Below are 17,444 nucleotides of genomic sequence, written 5' to 3'. Positions count from 1 at the left end.
ACAACAGTAATAATGTATTCGCAGACTTGTTCATCTTTTCCGTATGTTCAAAAACCAAGTAGCTTCCTGCTAGACACAGATGGACATGAAGCCGGAACTCCTACATCAGGGCACAGGACTAGCACCTGGGAAATCTGCGTGAGACTAGAACCTTTGCAGTCGTTCAGTTTATTACCGGTTAGATCTTTTGTTACTGGTTGCATCATTTGCTACAAGTTGCATTTTTAAATCTGTTCATTAGAAGCTAATTTGTTAAATCAAAACATGGTCTTTCTCTCTTTTTGCTTAATAATTCTATATTTCAGAAAAGGATTTTCTTTTTTTTTCTAGTTAGTATCACCTCAAAACTATTTTTCAGTGCCTTTTTTGATCAATTAATTTACCGTAACAAGAAAAACCACTGCACTTCCATTCTTTTTAAAAATACAGATTAATTAATTCCTGTACTTCCTTGGAAATATATCTAGCAAAATATGTCATGGGTACAATATTGATGCAGCACCCTTTGATATTTTTTAAATGACTACAGTTCATTCTAGAATAAATATATTCCTTATTTAATCTCATTAGTTATACACTAGATGAGATTAATGATCTATTAGATAATAAACAGTCTACACACTAAACAAAATTTATGAAGCTATAACTCTGAATTGTATACCTTTCACTGACTCTATCATATGTTATATATCATGCTCTTACTAAGTTAATTCATATATTGACCAGGCAATAAGTCAACTAAGAATATCCTTTAACAAGTTAATACAGTGGTATTTCCTTGACAGATAATATTTGTTGAGCTCTTTGTTAAATAATTCACATTTGAAGTTTCATTGACTCCTGAAAACAACCCCGTGAGACAGGTTCACATTTTCTTAGTGTTTTATAGACATTTAAGTAACTTGCCTCAGGGGACACAGGTTTAAGAGAGGGAGAATGATTTGGACCTTGTTGCTCCAGCCTCATAGCTAGGACCCCCTCCGAACACTGCAATACCCTTGCTCTCTAACACATAATTTAAAAAGAAACATAATCCATCTTGGTTCACCTATGGAATGGAGAAAGTAGATCGTTTTGGACAACTATAGAGATAAATTTTCTCTCAAAATTCTCAAAAATAATTTCTACCTTAAGACTAAAAAAGACTTTAGCCTTTATCAGTTGTGCTTCTGGGTTGCTCAGAGGCAGCTACAGGTACCCACATCCGTTCGAACTGTCTGGAAGCACTGACTGCTTCACTGGCTTTACTCTAAGGGTCAGGGATGGAACTCAGTGAGGTAAAATACGTATTTTACAAACTGTGATAACTTTGTAGTTTCTGCATTAAAATGGAAAAGTGAGTTTCAGTTACCCCTGGTTCAGCCTCTGGCTTCACATCCACAAACTTTGTATCTTCCAGTAGCTTCTTAAGCAGAGAAAATTACGTAATTTTTAAACACCAGTAGGGAATAGAAAACAACTATATCTATTTTTTATTGTTTAAACTAATACCATTGAAAAATAACAGTTAATTAAGAACTTACTAAAATCATTGAGTCCAAGCTTTTAGTCAGCTTTCTGTGAACCATTTTGCAGACATTGTGAGTTGATTGCTTACAAATATGTAAAGTGAGAGGAGGTGTGCTGTATATTATTAATCCTGCAGTCCATTATTAAAATTTACAGATCCAGCTTAGTTTCTCTTAGCACGAACCAGAAGCCCAAAGACATATCCACTTTGCTTAAAACCAAGTAGATCCTTGAGAGGTATGGAAATGTTTACCCAGGTCCTTAGCTATTTAAGGATCTTATTTAATCACCAATAGGTTAAAAAGAAGGCTACTCCAGCCTCTTCCTTCTTCCCCTGTTCAGTTCCAAATTCCTACTCATTTCAGATGCACAGTAGCTGAGCAATCTTTTATTGCCAAGAACACCTGTAGCCCTTGCCCTCAGCATCTCACTATCCTTAAAGCAACTTTTCCTAGCATTTCTCTAAATGAAAATAGGTACCCCCAAGAGGAATTCTATTCCCTGGTAAAGTGCTCTGTAACCCACTATCCATCATCATCATCATTATCATTTTATGAAGACTGCCATGAGCTCGCAAACACTGCTGTAATTGGATATGTTCTAAATTATTCATTGATGTTGATATCAATTTCATGATAATAGCTAATTCATTGGTAAATATATTTTATTCTTAATGCAGATAATGTTAAGAGTAATAAGTTCACTAAGTGGCAAGGCCCCCCCCCTTTTTTTTGCAACAGGTGATATTGCATTACCTGCATTTTTTCTTGTGCTTAATTTAATTGCCTATCCATTTGTTTCCGGATTTAAAAGGCTTATATGTATTCTGCCTTGTAATGAAACGACAAAGAAGAAAACCATTGTATCTTACTCTTGAATGATTTTTAGATACCTTTACTTCCAGAATTTAAATTGTGAAAACAGTAGGTTACTGTATGGCAAAGGCGTGGAGGCAATTTTCACTCTCCCCTGATAACAAACTGGGTGAGCTTCACTGATTCTGTGCACATGCATCCCAGCCTTCATCCCCAAAAGACTGTCGGTGTCAAGTTGAAGAATGCCCTCTCTCTAAATGACCTGAAAGCACAGGCAGAAGGGCATCGTTTTGCTTTGTTTGATTGGTTGATCTTTTTATTTCTCCTGCTGTGGGGTTCATCAGCCTCCATCTTCCTTACTTCTTGGGGACTACTCTCTCAATCTAGATACCTGAAGTTTACAGCAAAACATACAAATAAATGTGAGCTATTGACATAGGAACAGCTGACTAAAGTGGACCATCTATCAAAGAATCATTTAGTTAGTGAATTTATGGTTGTCTACTCAAGTTATGTATGAAAAGACATTTCCAGTCATTCCTTGAGTCTGTCAAGTTCAGGCAAGTAGCAGATCGGAAATTTGTTCATTCCAGATCTAATTCAAGCTATTGTTTTCCTATCTGTATTTCAACATCGATGGCTTTTATTCAGTCATTGGTATTAATGTAAGTAAATCTGAATCACAAGTCAGTTTTAAAAGGGAAGGCAACACAATGAAATACCACTATAAACTATTAGAATGGCCAAAATAAAATAAAAAAAATAACAACAGTAAATGCTGGCAATGATATGTAGCAACAAGAACTCTCATCCATATTTGATAGGAATGCAAAATGGTACAACCTCTGTGGAAGACTATTTGGCAGTTTCTTACAAAACTAAACATACTCTTACTATACAATCCAGTAATTGTGCTCCTTGGTATTGACCCAAAGGATTTGAAAACTTATGTCTATGCAAAAACATACAAATGATTATGGATAGCAGCTTTATTCATAATTGCCAAAACTTGGAAGCAACCATGCTGTCCTTTAGTAGATGAGTGGATATATAAAGTGTACTACATCCACACAGTGGAATATTATTCAGCGCTAAAAAGAAGTGAGCTATCATGCCATGAAAAGACATGAGGAAATCTTAAATGCATATTACCAGGTGAAAGAAGCCAATCTGTAAAGATTAGATACTATGTGATTCTAACTCTGTGATATATTGGAAAAGGCAAACCATGGAGAAAAGAAAAAGATCAGTGATTTCCAGAGGTTAGGGGAAGGAGGGGATGAATAGGAGGGCACAGAGCATTTTAGGGAAGTGGAATTATTCTGTAGGATACTAGATACTATAATCGTGGATACGTGTCATTATACATTTCCAAGACCCAAAGAATGCACAACACGGAGAGTGAACTATACTGTAGACTGTGGACTTGGGGTGATTATGACATGTCATTGGAGGTTCATCATTTGTAACCAAAGTACCACTCAGTACATGTGATAATGGGGGAGGCTGTGTACGTGTGGGGGCAAGTGGAACCTGGGAACTCTCTGTACTTTTTGCACAATTTTGCTGTGAATGTAAAACTGCTCTAAAAATAATGTCTTTTGAAGTAGTAAAAATAATAGGGAGAAGGGAAAAGGAAACTAACATGACAACCAACCACACTATTCTTCCATTCGTCTGATATTTACTAACTTATTACCATAGGGCAGATGTTCTTCTTGTGCGTTTTATTTTATTCTATTTTACATATATTTAGATCTGATATTATATGACATTTGATTAGCACTGTTTTAATAAATACTAAACATAGACTTTTGAAGAACTCTGCATGAAGATGATGAAGGGAGAAAGGGGAGAGGGTGAACTGGCCTGGAATGATAGCATGTGAGCTAGAATACGGGCCCCACCTGCTGGGCATGGAGTGCCCAATGGGGAGCATAAATGGAAAAGAGATTGTTGGCGGCTTAGTGGGAGAGGCAATAAAGGGGTCATTTCAAAGAAAAGAGTTTCCCCTGATCATTTTTCAAAAAGAAGTTGTACTTTATTAATGTTTAACATAGGTTTGTTTGGAGTCTTATAGGAGTTTAGGGTTGGATATAAGAAGAAACAAGAAGAACTGGGTGCAGGGAGAAGTTAATGGGAGGCAGGATCCAGGAGAAAAGCAAAGCAGGGAGGGGAGTGCGGAGGACAGCACCCGGACCCGTCCGCAGCAACCCACAGTGCCCGGAAGTCCTGCCACGGATAGAGACCCCGCGAGGGAACTGAGAGTCCACCTCTCACCTTCCCTCCTGGTCCTTTTGGGGTGACGGGGTTAGCAGGAGGAGGCAGAACCAACGGCCATCACATTTCACGTCTATGAACTCAATTCTCACTAATGTTTGGCTTTAGGATTCCCAAATTCTTAGATCAAATTCAACCCAAGAAGACAAAAGTTTTTTTTTTATATATGATCCAATGATGCCCCCAAAATAAGAGCAAAAGAAAAGGTTTATCAGCTTAGTTGTGTTTTTCTAAATAGATTAAAATAAACTTGAGATTTCATTATAAATTTAGATATATGGCATTAATTAGGGTCACACTGCAAACACTGTGTTCACATTGTACTATTAAGAATTGATACTGCATTTGTTCTGAATTCATTTTTCTTTAATGCTTTGAAATAATATTTTAATAGCTTATGCATTAAGTTGTATGAATGGGAAAAGAAGTTATAAATTAGGAATACTAATTGTAATCTACAATATAGCTAAATATATAGGTACAGATAAGATGGATAGATTAGATAGATTGGAGAAGTATCCAAGACCTCCCTTATGAGTAAAAATCAGCTTTCCAAAATCTCCAACTTGAAAGGAGGTATGTTAGAAATGTTATCAGTAGGATATGAAAGCAAGTAAAGGCAATCAAATCTAAGGAGAACACTGGTTTGTTTTCTTTTTTCCTTTGTGTGCTCTAAGTCAGTTCAGTCACATTAATTTTAGCAATTGCTCCATAAGAAAAACCCGTTTTGGTCTACATAGTGAAAGCTTACTCTCTAAGGCAAAAGTTGTGCCCTGTGTTCTTGCAGATAAGGAGACAAGGAGGCATCCAGCTCCTGGTGGACCTGCTGGATCATCGGATGACGGAAGTCCACCGTAGTGCCTGTGGAGCCTTGAGAAACCTGGTGTATGGGAAGGCCAACGATGATAACAAAATTGCCCTGAAAAACTGCGGTGGCATCCCAGCGCTGGTGAGGTTACTCCGCAAGACCACCGACCTGGAGATCCGGGAGCTGGTCACAGGTTAGAATCCTTATTAACAGCACACCTGCCTCCCAAGATAAAGTCTCCATGAGCCAGCATGGTAGCAAACATGCTAACCAAGGATGGTGGGTACGGGGTGTCTCAGGGGGCTGATAACATGGACAGTCCCGATACGCATGAGCTGAACAAGTGAATTAAAGGGTATCTAATTTAACACCTGTGGATTGACCAAATGAGATCATTAGAATCCAGCAAACATAACCCTTCTAAAATTCTGTGACCCAATTTCAGTTTTGTCACTTGATTTAGAAGTAGCTCAGCATCTTACAACACCCACAGGTGATCATTAAAATGGCATTAAATAAGTATTCGTAAAAGGACAAGACATATGAATTGTTATTAATAAGGTATATATTTTGGTTTATAATGTGATGAAGAACAGAGATCTCATCGTACTTCACAGTTAATTTCTTGAAAAAAAATATTTATGCCTATTAAAAGTCCCTAGGTTGTAGGATTACACATTAGGGGATTTCTCTTACATATATTTATGTATTTATATATTGTATATTAACATATATATTATGTGCATATATTATATATTTACATATATGTTTATATTATATTTTTACATATTTACATATAGGGAATTTCTCAAATGTGAACATGAGAGCAAGCCTTTCTGTGAACACAGAACTTTTGAGTTTTGTAAAGTAGGGGTCACTAGCGTCGCCCCTCATAGCGCCATGAGGATTTGATGAATGAGAACATCTAAGCATTTAGCAGTACCTTCCTCGGCGTACGTGTGAACATTGGAATAACGTGTAAACATTAGCTCTCACTCTTGCCTCTCATCTTCTAAATGTGCAGTTTTACTTGCTGGAGTGCTAACAATGTAAGTGGCCTCAGGATGGGCTCTCAGAGTACTCTTCTTGATTATCCACATTGTTGTTTTAGGTGATATTTGGTTTTTCATTCATCAAAGTTCCCCTCTAAATGTTTGGCAAATGGACTGCAATGGATTCTCAAAAAAGGATCTCTTAATTCTCTGTGATGCCACTGATCTTCTGTCTTGATTCCGTAACTTCCTTGAAGCTACACTCATGAGATATATGTGAACTTGGTTTTTTTTTTTAAGAAAATACATTACTCAAGCTGAGAGTCATAAATATTTGTCCAGGCTAAGGTTAAGCCTCCCAGCTTCAGCCTGTTTTCTTAAATGTACACCCTTTAAGGTTATTGTCACATCTCTTTTCCACTCGCAGCTAAATTAGAACTAGACCCCAGTTACTTTTCTTTTTTGCTTTCTTTTTTGCATTTCTCTAAGTGGAGAATTGTCTTTGTAGAAAAAAAAATTAGTTGTTAAGGTTACAGTGCTATTAAAGTGATGTTTTACACCAAACTAATATGGGTCAGTTAAGGTAAAACTATTGTTATGCACATATTATGATGTGTAGGATAGTTTGGGGGGTGAACTAAATAATTGAAAGTATACCCTACCATTATGGTTGGGAAACCCCATCCCTACTTTGAGATTGAGAGAAAGGATTCCATATGTATGATGGAAAACAAACATCGTGGTGCTTCTGTGCATCAGGGCCTTGCCATTGGATGCATAAGGCCAACAGAACACCTTCTGCTGTGCACGTTATGCATCCATTTCATGATTTTAAAAGATCTGGATTTTGCTAAAATTTGGATTTGCCCAGACACAAAACCCTCTGGGGCGGCTTATCTCATTGCCAAGGAAACTCGGCCACATGCAAAAGGCTGAGGTGATTGATGGCTTAAACCAGAAGGAAATAGCAGCAGTAGCTCTGTCCCCTGACCTCATCCACTGCAGCATGCCCATGCCTCTTCTGATATTCAAAGCTACTAGGCAGCCCTGCTTCTGACAGATGCTGGATGTCTCCCATTTAATGTACCTGGGCAGCATCAAACATTTCTCTGCGAGCCTCATTTGGAAACATCAAAGGCAGGTGAGAGAACGTGGAGAAGTGAACGGGATTAGCAGGAGGAGGCAGAACCAACGGCCATCACATTTCACGTCTATGAACTCAATTCTCACTAATGTTTGGCTTTAGGATTCCCAAATTCTTAGATCAAATTCAACCCAAGAAGACAAAAGTTTTTTATATATGATCCAATGATGCCCCCAAAATAAGAGCAAAAGAAAAGGTTTATCAGCTTAGTTGTGTTTTTGGCAACACATAAGCATGCATGCTTAAAAAAATCTGCCTGTTTGCACTGCAATATCTATTCACAGCAGAATATATTTTGCTTCTGCCTGTTAGGCCTTGCAATAAATAATTTTCTTCCTATGCAATAATTACTATGAAATGATGATCAGAATTTTATTTAAATCCAGTTGAAGCTATTATATGCTAGCCATTACTTGAAATATCCTAAGCAAATAAACTTCTGTTACAAATGTTGCACAACTGGCGAAGCTTTGGCTACGGGAAAGATGGAGTACTTGATATACAGACAGAGACACATGCCTCTTCTGCTGCTGCTTTGGGGACGAACAAAAGTTTGTACCCATTGTCACATCATGGCCCAGTGTTTCTGCACCAGCACGTGCTTGTGGCCAAGACTCATTCCACGTCCATTCCTGGAAGAAATGCTCACTTCTGTCCTGACTCCATCCAAGCCACTGGGGCTGAATGGTTCCAGAATGACAGTGGTTGCTGCTTCAGTAGATGTTTCCTGCTGTTCCAGAGTCACGGTCTTATTGTGCGTGGCTGCACTCCGGGCATGAATTTTAAGTTTTTCAAAGAAACACATGTTGTTAAAACATTTCGATGGGTTGAAGCTCATGGTTTCTGGAGTTGCCATGGTGGATACTGTTGAAACACGATCAGCACCTTAGCCAAGCTACCGCCCTAGAAAGGGAAACCAGAAGCAAGCACGTGCTAGAACATTCCAGCGTGGAAGGAGTTGCTGCTGCGGGCCATTCTGTAGCAATGAAGCCTAAACTCCCACGCTGGCAGAAATCTGAGGGTGCCTGGAAACTGGCACGGTTCTGCTAACTCCTATGTGAACATAGCCCGAAAGATCCAGATCGAGCCAGCGCTGACTACCTGCCTGAGCAAAAGTAAAATGAGGCAAATGAATTCACCTCAGAGAGCCTTAGAGGGTCATGTTCGTCTTCAGCACCAGCCCAGCCCTCCTCTGCCGGAGTGAGCTATGAAAGCTTAGATTCTGTTGGCTCCTGGGGAGCTCCGGGATTCCAGTATTTTAGTACAGCTAACTGATTTAACCTCAAGGACATCAAATCCGCCATTTGTCTTATCTGTCATTCTCTTTCCGCTCCTCCTCTGAGACTCTTGTCTCCCCCCAAGCCTGGTAAACTCTTTGCTACACTAAACTCACACTCTCCATTCATCCTTCATCGTTCATTTTTCAAGTGCTTTGGAATTTCTGCCGGTGTCAGGTGTGCGCTCATCCTTGGACATCTGCACGTGCAGGGTTGACGTTCAGCGGACCCACACGATGCTTCCACCAGAGCCCACTGGGATGCTCAGCGGCTCTGTTTGGAATTGTCCCACCCATGCCTTGCTGTCTGCTAAATATGAAAAAGGGTGTTGCTGACAAATGTGTCTACGTTTTAGAAACTTAATTAGATGAGCACCAAGGCTCATGATGGCTCTGGAGGATGGAGCGGAAAGGGTAAAAAGCCTCTCTTCACTGCTATAGTCACATTGTCACAAGGACCCTCCTCAAAGCTTTTTCGGAATTAGGTTAGATATGCAGGCATGAATTAATAAAACAGTGATTTAAATGAAACAACTATGCCCTTTACTTCTGTTGTAACTCTGCAGCAGACCTAATAGAAAGTCCAGCAAGGACTAAGGACTCGGTATGTGACAGAGCCCCGTCAGTACAAGGGAGCTTTCTCTCCTGTATTCTCCTCCCTGAATATTAGCAAATGCATGAAAACCAATGTGTGTTAAAAATCTATATGTATAGGGGAAGGGAAGGTGAAGTACCCTTTGAATTCCTCTTTTAGATATTTACAAATTAAGATGTCTTGTAAACAGATATCGAAAAGAACAATGTCAGTGATTTTTAAAAAATAATAAAGCATGTTTCTAAACAAGATTTTAGATTAGACCTAGGCTATATAACCAGAAGGATGTAGAGCACCAAATTATAACAATAAAAGACTAAAAGAAAGAAATGTTCTTGCAGAGCTTTAAATTATTTACTGAGTATTCCTTGGCAAACTGTTTGAACAATAATAAAATGTTAAAATTGAGCTATTTACATGCATTTACATTCAACACATAAGCATGCATGCTTAAAAAAATCTGCCTGTTTGCACTGCAATATCTGTTCACAGCAGAATATATTTTGCTTCTGCCTGTTAGGCCTTGCAATAAATAATTTTCTTCCTATGCAATAATTACTATGAAATGATGATCAGAATTTTATTTAAATCCAGTTGAAGCTATTATATGCTAGCCATTACTTGAAATATCCTAAGCAAATAAACTTCTGTTACAAATGTTGCATGTCCTTTGGGCTTGACTAATATAATTTTTCTCTCTCTAAATATGGAAATAATCAACCTAAATTTTGAAATCCCAACTAAAGATTTCAGAATGCTTTACAAATCATAATAAACCAGTTTTTATTAAACCATAAAACTTAATAAGTAACTTTTATTTCTGTTGAAAGCAAGTGTCCTTAAGAGTTCCTATTCTCCAAGAGCAGGGTATAGTCTTGCATCTTGTGCTTCAAATACCTAGATAGTCTTTCCTTTTAATTAAAGAGACAGGCCTCAGTTTAACTATTTTACTTACTAGCACTATGTCTTGATTTAATGCCCAGTCTGTTATATGTTGAATTACATGCCCCCCAAATTCATATGTTGAAGCCCTAACCCATAGCCCCTCAAAACGTGACTCAAATGTAATTAGTTAAGTTAGGATATTAGAGTACAGTGGGCTGTTAATCTGATATAGCTGGTGTCCTTACAAAAAGAAGAAATTTAGACACAGATACACACAGGGAGAAGGCCATGTGAACATGAAGGCAGAGATGGGGTAATGCTTCCTCGAGGCAAAGAATGCCACAGTTTGCCCGAAAACACCAGAAGCCAGGAAAGAGGCTGGGAGCAGGTTCTCTTCACAGCCTTGGAAGGAACCAACCCTGGTGACATCTTGATCTTTGACTTCCAGCCTCCAGAACCATGATAGTAAGTTTCTGTTGTTTTGGCCACTTAATTGGTGGTACTTTATTATGGCAGCCCTAGGAAACTAATACATACCCAGATCCAGGAGGTCCTTCATCTTTTCCCAGATGTGCGCAAACACATTTGTTTGTCAAGGAAATAAAGCAATGCAGATAAATGTAGAACCATGAGGACTTAATAGTGTTGCTTAATCAGTTGGCCTGATTTCTTAATGCATCTTTTTAAAGCATTTACTTGTGAAGGATTGGAAGTGGCAAAGATGATAATTAAATGCATTTTAATATTTTCAATCGAAGTAATGGCTATAAATGGTCAAAAATGAAATTGTATAAAGATGCTCATAATGAAAACAACAGTCCCCTGCCTCATCTGTCCTCTGGTATTAGATACTCCAGTCCCTCAGAGGCTTTCAGTCTCAGCTTTTGCTTTGTTTTTTTTGTTTTGTTTTGTTTTGTTTTCTCGTTGTTATTCCATGTCTTTAAATAATATGCTTATTTCACTCTATGTAATCAGTTATCATAGGCTTTTCATATTGACTTTCTACTATGAGGGAGAAGGATTTTTCACATTTTCACAACTCATGCCTTCTCTTTTCCAAAATGATGGGATCTTTATCCTTGGCTCCTCAGCAAATGCATCGGTAACTTCAAAGTTAAGCTTCTGTCTTTTCCATCTAATAAAAACATTATCTCATCACCCATTTTATAAGATAAGAATATTAGTGCTCTATGTCTTCACCCTTCTTCACAACCTCTGTCATCATACTTGACTTTTACATTGTGAAGGTTGAATATATTTGCAGTCTATTCTGTAACCAGAGTCGGTCTTCCAAGGTTTTCTATAGCTCAATTCAAAAGTTGAAAGCCAGAGAGTAGCCTTTGCATTATGATAGAAGAGCAGACCCATGTGGTCACCCAGCCATTTCTTTCCCAGTGGGTCCAAAGTGATGATCCTTGTCAAAGAAGTCATTTCTAGGATCATATCTAACAGATCCTTCATCATCTACAATGCCCACCAATTCAATTTTGTCTGTGATTTTGATCATCAGTTCCCTGGTTTTCCAGAAATCTCATGAGCAGAATCCTCTATTTTGGGGGCAGAATTTGATGATTTCTCTCTAGAACTTCTGCATTGTTCTCCAGGGTTGGGACATCTGTCTCCTAGATCCCAGGCTGTCCTCTCTCTTGGTTTATTCTCTTATAAGTTTCAAATATTAAGTAATTAACTAAGGTGTTTAGGAGATGAAATTCTGAATATGTCAGTATTAAATCCTCCTACATGATTGATATTTATTAGGTATGGTTGGATAGACATTATTTTTCTTGGGAATATTTTCTATAACTTAATTTTATCCCTGATACATAAAAGTCTGTGATGAGATACCTAGGTTTGCGCTTTTTAAAAATTCATTGGAATTAGACATTTCCATCTTAAAGAGTCATGACCTTCAGTGCCAGAAAACTCGTGTGTTTTTTTTTTTTTAATTCATTCATTTTCTCTATCCTCTCTTTTTAGAATTGTTGGTGGTCAGATTTTGAACCACTTGGACTTTACCTCTCTCTTATATTTTCATGTATTATTTGGAGCCCTTTGTCTTTTTATCATGAGAGATTTCTCCAGTATCCAAAATTTCTCTCAACTTATTGATGAGGATTTTTGTTTTTTGCAGGGATCTAGGGAGATATTATTATTAATATTAATAGTATCATTATTTTAATTCTAAGAACTCTCTTTTGTGTTATTTTTTATAATTTCTATTCTTATTTTATGAATATAAACTTTTCTTGCATTTCTCTAAGGATATTATTTAGAACTAAGGTTTGTTTTCTGTTTATCAATTATCTCACCTTTCTCTGGTGTCATTTCTTTCTATTTGTTTTTATGGGAGTCTTTCTCATTAATTTTGTAGGCTTACTTTAAATGTGGAGAGACCCTCAGTTCTCTGTTCTTTTTTTTTTTTTATGAAAGAAGATGTTACTTTAATGAAGGTTTATACACAGTATAGTTTCAAGCAGTTGAGCACATGGCTATTCCCATATGCTTCTACACATAAGTTTACAAAACTGTATATTTTAAGGAACAATACTACTTGAATGACGGTATATACACAATGAACTTTCAAATTATAGAAACAGCCCAAGTGCCCATTGACTAAAGAATGGATAAAGAAGATGTGGCATATATATACAATGGAATATTATTCAGTGATTAAAAAAAGGATGAAATCTCTGCTCATTTTTAAGACAGAAAGAGTAGAGAGTTTGAGCGCTGTGCATATCAGTGAAGCTTATTAACTGAGCTTGGCTTCAGGTGAGCAGGTAGGCATGAGCTGTTGTGATGGGGAGCCCTTCAAGTATCTTGATGAGGAGGAGGACTTTTCTCTAAGACTCAGATATCCACATTAGTGTTTCCGTTCTCCCCTAGTGCCATCAATCTCTTTGGAGAACAGTCTTCTTAGTTGTTTATGTGTCTGACCTATGGGGAGGGGCCAGTAATTTTCTGGCTGCCAGGTGTTCTTTCCACCTGGGTAGGAGTGGAGAATGAGAGGGTGGGCAACTGCTACCTTTCAATCAATCACCCTTTGGTAGCCCCCCTTCTCATTTCTACATGAGATGCCTGCCTTGTCTGAGCCTATGCCTGCCTTCTCTGCCTCTCTGCCTATGCCTGCCTTCTCTGAGCATGAATCTTCCCTAGGTTCCACTAAGACACTCAGCCACCTCCTTGGATCATTGGGATGGAGTCCCCTCTGTATTTATCCTGGGCTGTCCTGGCTTCCACTACAACTTCTCCAGCCAACTCACCTCCATCTGTTTTGCATAGTACAGAAATAAAATAAAATGTCTCATCCGCTGGATTGCTCCTTCCATTCTCTTCTTTGTTCCATTATGTTCCCATTAATAATCTCTTGCCTGCATGAATTCTGAACAGTTTCACAGATACCACAAAGTGTAAATATTATTAAGTATGGCCTCTGTTACTGATAGAAGCCAAGTTGGAGGCATTCCTTCAGGTCTGTCAGCCAAGCGAGTTTACTATTTCAAAAGAAGTCTAGGGTGTAACATTAACTAAACACCCTTCATGGAAAGAGACACTGGAACAGAGGGGAAGCGTTTTCCCTACTGGTATCTTCCACTCTGTTTTCTCTTATCCCTTTTGCTGTGATCACCTAGAAGCATGTCTCATCTCTCCAAAGCAGGAGCTAAGCATTTTGTCAAGGTAGCCTCTCCTCTATCTTCCTGAGCTTTTTGGTGATCACCTGGGACTCCTGGTGAGTGTTTCATATATTATATTAAGAGGTGCTGAAATGGGTCAGGATAGCACACCATTTAAATCAAATTCAGAGTTTAATTCAAATTAAAAATCAAAGTTTCAACCCACTTTTATGTTGAAGTCCAAAGACTTTCATGTCAAAGGAATTAAAGCCTAAAAATCAGTATCTCTTGCCCTTGTGTGTTAAAGTTCGAAGTTCACAATTCTTAAGTTAACTAAAGTAGGAAAATCATCCTCCCAAGCTTTTCTCTTCTGCATGGCCTCTGCCAGAAGGTTCTCTGTCCCTCTGTCTCTCTTTAGGTAGCCCAGGGCTACCTCATGCTGGAATTGTTGACATACTTTCAGGGTCTCAACAATATATTGTTTCAGTGTCAACTGCTACCCATCTCACTGTCCAGGGGTGTGAACCCTGGCCCATGCCCATCACCTGTAGAAAAGAAGCCATCCTAAGCCCTAAGAGCAGTTATCCCAGACACAGGTATGTACCCCAAGGCCAGCCCCAACCAAGGCCATGGCAGCCACTCAGTGAAGTCTATAGTAGTTACGTATTTCTGCTACAATATATTTCCAAAAATCTAGCCACGTAAAACAATGCAAGTTTATTACCTTCCAGTTCTGGAGGTTAGAAGTCCAACCTAAGTCTCACTAGGCTAAAATTAGGATGTCAACAGGGCTATGTTCCTTTCCAGAGACTCTAGGGTACAGTCCTTGCCTTTTCCGGCTTCTAGAGCTGCCCACATTCCTTGACTGGAGACCCACTTCCATTGTCTTCTAAGGTGGCAGCATTGCATCTCTTAAAATCTTCCATAGGCACATTTCCCTCTGACTGCCGTCAGGAATGGTTCTCTGCTTTTAAGGACCTATGTGATTAGTTGGGCCCACCTGGATAATCCAGAAGAATCTCTAGGATAATCTGCCCATCTTAAATTAATCACATCTTCAGTAAAAGGTCACATAGTCACAGGTTCTGGGGATTAGGATATAGACACTTTTAGAGGACCATTATTCTGCCAACCACTGTATTTGAGGAAAGATGAGTAATTGGAGATCTTTTTGGATTTAATCAGTTAGGAGAGGCCAGTCCAGTGGTGCCTGGCTTCCAGAGTCCACCATCTGTGAATTTAAAATGAATCAGGGGACAAAATCCCAACAAAGGTTAATTTTGGTATTATGCATTTACCAGTTGAAGGGAAGATGAATCCACCATGGAATTGGAAATGTTGCTGCCATCTTGCAACATTTAGATCCTGGCAGTGGAAGCCACCTGATTAGGCTTCTCAGCTGGGCTTTGACCAGAAAAGCATGAGCAGTATATGTGATAGGGTCAAAGGGACTTATTATCAAGCTGAGACCTACTACCACGGTAGTAGCTAGTGAAGAAGTCCAAGGAAGCCTTCACCTGTGTCTGGTGCTGAGTGGGAAGTTGACATAGGTCAGGAGGCAGAGATCACGAAGACAAGCTGGATATGAAGCAGGGGAGAGCAAGGACCAGCAGGCACCCATGAGGATAGACAGGTACCCTCTTCTGCCTCTCATTGGCTGTATATTGACCGTGTGAGAGAAACACAAAAGCTGGCTCCCTTGGCCACAGCATTCCACACGCACCTGGCCCAGGACATGCAGAAGCTGGATAAGAAGTGGTGGGAGCCGGCAGCTCTGTGGCCACCATTGCCCCACCCCGAGAAGGTGAGGCAGCCAACCGACCCATGAGAATGCCCGCAGCCTGCAGCAGGGCCTGGTGCCCTAGGCCTACAGCTGTCAGAGCCCAGCACCTGCTTCTTCCCTAGCACCTGCCACATGGCCTGCAGATTTCTCCTGTGGACATACTTACCCCGGAAACCAGGAAGGAAGAGAATTCGGGAAGGCGTAGTTCCGGCTCAGCTAGGGCAACACACTACAAACCCCCACATCAGCTCTTACTGAGGTGACTTCTTCCCCTCAACAAAGCCTGCAGAGTCCCCCTCAACAGCAGCTCAGGCATCCATGAGCACCTCTGCTCTGTGCCACTCAGGTCTCCCTGCTTGTCCACGTTCCAGGCCCCAGGATCCAGAGATTCCGTCAGCTCTTTCTGCCGCTCTGACTGGAGGTGCTTCTGTGGTTCATTTCCCTCTGCTACTCTGCTACAAGTTTTGGGAAGGCTCAGTTGAGCTTCCGTCTGCTGACCCTGCTCCTGCATTTGGACTCTGCTTTTTTTGTCTTCAGGAGAGCAGTGTTTGATGGCATTGAATCCTGCCTTCCTTTACTTTTCCTTTGCTTCCAAACCTGACAGCATTTCTCTGACAGTAACATGCCTTCCCAACATTCCTCTAGATTCCAGAATAGGAGTTGGCAAACTTTTCCTGTGAAAGGCCAGACGATAACTGTTTTAGCTTATAAGCCATAGGGTCTCTGTTACAACTACTTAATTCTCCCTATATTGCGTGAAAACAGCTGTAGACAGTACATAAAAAATTGGTCATAGCTAGGTCTTGATAAAACTTTATGTATAAAAGCAAATGGCTGGCCCTCAGGCCATAGTTTATAGAACCCTCTCCTGCGCCCTCTCTTCCACACCAAGTTCTGAGCAAAAATGAAGAGGGAAGCCACATTATCAACTCATTACTCTTAGCAGTCAGGTTGGAGGCCAGACTCTAGGCCTGTTTGCCAAGCGGGTTGGCTAATACCGAAGCCCAGGATTAGGTAGACGTGTCCACAGGCAGCAGCTGGGTCAGGGAAGGCTTCCTCTTCCTCCACCAGCCCCGCAGGACACATTCCCATGGAGATCACGGGAACCAGAGTTTCCTCTGGCCACTCATTCCCAAGAGGAGGAGGACAGACAGAACTGAGCCAAAGCTGCGCATGCCTGCTGATTATTTGGATAAGTCCCTCCTTCTTGCAGGGAAGGAATGAGTGAGGGTCTGTGCTCCATGAGTTGTGCTCCACCCACAGGAAAGAAACAGCAGGCCTGAGGAAGAATCATTCCGCGGCACCCCACTGAAGGGGAGAAGAGACGGGTGTCTGAGCTTGGTCTGCCTCTTAACCCCAACTCATTTCCTAACCAGCTACGTATCACACATTCTTTACAGAGATGTCTGCTCTTATCTCCTCTAAAGGGTCATTTTAACCATTTTAGGGTTTTCTGTCTGTAGCAGGTAGCCCACTTATATCCAAAAGCAGATGGCAAGACTTAGAACCCTACACAGAGCACCAGTTCTGGTTGCTCATTTCCTCCCCAGTCAGGCCAATTCTAACCAAATTAGAAAATTCACACCATTGACTTCCTGCTCACCCCATTTCTTAATTCTAGAGTTTAAAACCACTCTGTACGCTACAAGTCTAATTTACTCATTCGTTAAACAAATGATTGTTGAGCATCTACTGTGTGGCAGTGAAGTTAGGTGCTTGGGCTACAGGTGCTTGGTGAATACC

General features: G+C 40.0%; 1 protein-coding gene across 5 annotated transcripts in view; it reads left to right on the top strand.

Moving 5' to 3' along the window:
• The window catches only part of CTNND2 (catenin delta 2), an 887,227-nt gene that overhangs the window by 670,252 nt on the left and 199,531 nt on the right, over positions 1–17,444 (top strand). For all 5 annotated transcript variants that reach the window (XM_032415368.1, XM_032415365.1, XM_032415366.1 and 2 more), the window contains one exon: positions 5,392–5,605. In XM_032415368.1, coding sequence (XP_032271259.1) covers positions 5,392–5,605 — 214 coding nt within the window. The remainder of the gene's footprint in view (positions 1–5,391; positions 5,606–17,444) is intronic.

Source organism: Phoca vitulina, unplaced genomic scaffold, assembly GCF_004348235.1.
Source record: "Phoca vitulina isolate PV1807 unplaced genomic scaffold, GSC_HSeal_1.0 scaffold17, whole genome shotgun sequence".
Taxonomy (NCBI): Eukaryota; Metazoa; Chordata; class Mammalia; order Carnivora; family Phocidae; genus Phoca; species Phoca vitulina.
Note: the sequence above shows the minus strand (reverse complement) of the source record. Positions and strands in the feature narration are given on the sequence as shown.